The sequence below is a fragment of the Cryptomeria japonica genome, chromosome 2, assembly GCF_030272615.1.
Source record: "Cryptomeria japonica chromosome 2, Sugi_1.0, whole genome shotgun sequence".
NCBI classification, from domain to species: Eukaryota; Viridiplantae; Streptophyta; class Pinopsida; order Cupressales; family Cupressaceae; genus Cryptomeria; species Cryptomeria japonica.
The window spans coordinates 193077055-193080065 of NC_081406.1; the positions used below are offsets into that span (position 1 = coordinate 193077055).

Sequence of the window (3011 nt, forward strand, 5' to 3'; positions counted from 1 at the left end):
TAACTCTGTTTAGTCATGGGCCGCCCTGCAATGTTCGCATGAATGAATAAGCTAAACTTTGGTCGTTTACTTTTAATGTTGTACTTGAACCAACCATTAGTTTACAATCACAAAAACTAATGGTTTGTTCAAGTACAGCATCTCAAGTTAACTGCGTTTTTAAAATATTTTTCCTTTCAATTTTGAAAATTTTTACTTCCGAAAAATAAGAATAGAAACGTGCAATACCTAGTCTGTTAATATTATTTAATTATATTAAATTTTTACAATTTATAATGTTGTTTCTTGTTATTTTTTGAATTTCATTTTTGTGTAAATTTTCCCATCAAATTCAGATCACCCTTACAAACTTTATTTAGCATTGTATATATGGTAGTAGGAGCATATATTTAAAAAATTGAGAGATGTTTATCCGTAAAAAAGAATAATAGAATTGGTAAACTTTTGTGAAGTATTTGTACAAATCAACGCAGAAATTCCACAATTGTGGTGGGTCCGAAAATATGGATTTGACCGCGCGAGTAATTGGCATGGTGCCCTGAATCTATTGCGGGGAAAGTGACGAGGAAGACGGAATGGCAGGTATGCGGGGAAAGTGACGAGGAAGACGGAATGGCAGGTATGGTGTCGGGAAAATCAAGCCTGGCATTAAAATATGGCACCGTCTACCCAGCCCTTAGGATGCACTGGCATCTTATGTATACATTACATGTTATACATACATATAACTACATGGCAAAGTCTACCACATCCTATACATACAATACATGTTACCTATATATTACATGTTACATATATATCTAACTGTATACCTGCATGCTGGTGCATCTTAGGAGCTGGGTGAACGTTGTCTTAAATATTGTTAGGCGGCTTATGATGTCCACGTGGCAATATTGCCAACGTGGACAAAAAGCCTTTATCTTTGGCCACAAATTAGTTTTTCCTATTTGTCCAAATCGGCTCAGAATTCAGAAATTCCAGAACTGCGATGAGTCAAAGAATTTAGACCCGGGTTCCCCTGTTGGTGACGTCAGTTCCGACGTAGCTGCGTCATCAAACAGGAGTTCGTCCAAATTCAGCAACTGATTGCTGTCGGAATGCACAAACAAAGATTCTCCCAACTCAAAATCGAGGTGCTCCGACATCAATAGACTGTCACTTAATATCTGCATTTCCGACGGAGTGGAGGAAATTGGCGGCGAAAATGGCATCTCCGGCAAGGCGCTGCAATTATTTTCGCAGGTGGAGGGGATTTGGCCCCGCGCATATTTGGCGGCGGCGGCCTGAATCTGCTGACGGGAAAGTGACGAGGCCGACGGAATGGCGGGTATGGTGTCGGGAAAATTGAATTTGGCGTGAGGTCCTCTCAGACAATAAATGGCGGCGTCAAAAGCACGGGCTGCCTGTTCAGCCGTGTCGTAAGACCCCAGCCAAATTTTAGCTCTAGAATTGGGCATTCTAACTTCTGAAACCCATTTTCCCCATTTTCTCATCCGAATTCCCTTAAATTTCCTGCTTTTTTCTCCGAGATTAACTGGAGGTGGAATTCGGGCATGCTCTTGATTGACGGGTGTGCTCATTTTGTTCAGGCAAAATGTAAGATATCAAAACAAGTATAATTTTCAGTATCTTATTAGGGGCTGGAAATCGGGAAGGTATTTTGTGTAAGATGTGAAGAATGGAAAAAGTTGGAAGAATGTTAAGCTGCGTGTTGAGGAAAAAGTGAGAAATGAGAGTGAAGAATATATAGTTAACGCCGCAAACATGTTGACTGTTAAGGAAATGTGTGTGAAGCGCGTTGAACTTATGTTAACCGAGGGTTTCTAGAGGCTGTATTAATGAAGTGGCACTATTGAAAGGAAGGCTGAGGCTTTTAAACGTGTAATGGAATTGCTCTTGGTTGTCATCCATCTAAAAACCAAACTGTCCTTTGCAAAGTTTTGGCAAGTTGTTGCGTGTGGTCTAATCTATTAATATATAGTATAAATATCTGACAAAATTGGATATTTTATGTATAAATGTACAACTAATGAATAGTGTACAACTATTGGCTCCTCTTTCTTATGAAGAAAAAAGTGGAGAATATATAGTTCACTTGAAAGATTTTCATCAAATTGAGTACCAGTTATAGATATTATATTGAATGTTAAACAAAGTTAAGTGCATAACTATGTTATTTTGTCTTCTTATTCCAATAATAAAAAAAAGTTAAGTACATAAGACTGAATAATCGAAAGTTACAAATGTTATCAAAATAATTGTGAAGTAGTGTTTCATTAATGATTAATGGATTGATTAAATAATTATAATTATTTAAAATTAAATTATTTTAGGTTATTTATAATGGTTTGGATAATGAGATTAATTATATAAAAGTGATCAAATGAAGTCTAAAATTAATTTAGATTAATAATAGTAATTAAGATAATTAAGTTAAATAAATTATTTTATATTTAATTGATAGGATTGTATTGCACGGACTTTGCTCATTGGAAATGTCTCACACTGTCCAACAAAAAGTTTCACGCGAGTCCCTCACACAAAAATTACTTCTCATTTTTTTCCTTTCTCATGCCCATTTTATTAGTCTATGATGGGAAACTTGTTTAAGGGTTCTTATTTTTTGACGAAATTGCCCATAGTCAATGCACTTAACAAAAGCCAATGATATTTTAGAGCTTCTCTAGTGCATATTAAAGTTAAGAGTTAAAGTGGTAGTTTGTTTTGGTGGTGAACTGAAAACTGTAATTTGATTGTCAAGGTAAACTATGTATTGGGTCGCTTTTGGGGATAGAGAATTGGTTCATAAAAATTAAAATTGTATGCATTAACTTCCAAACACATTTTTAAAAAGTATGTATTGACTAATTATAATTAATGGAAAAGATAATACACATGACTTTTTAAAAAATTATATATTTTAAAATAAAGTTGAAAATATCTTAATTTTTCACTAAAAAATAGAAAATAAAATCAAAATTATGAATTTTGATGTTTTAGTCTATCTCCAT

General features: G+C 34.7%; 1 protein-coding gene across 1 annotated transcript; it reads right to left on the reverse strand.

Annotated features, from left to right (window-relative positions):
- Positions 1-329: 329 nt before the first annotated feature.
- Positions 330-1699, reverse strand: LOC131054867 (ethylene-responsive transcription factor ERF016-like). Its single transcript, XM_057989502.2, has one exon. It carries the CDS (start codon positions 1578-1580, stop codon positions 969-971), a length of 612 nt encoding a protein of 203 aa, XP_057845485.2. The 5' UTR covers positions 1581-1699; the 3' UTR covers positions 330-968.
- Between the last annotated feature and the right edge of the window lie 1312 nt (positions 1700-3011).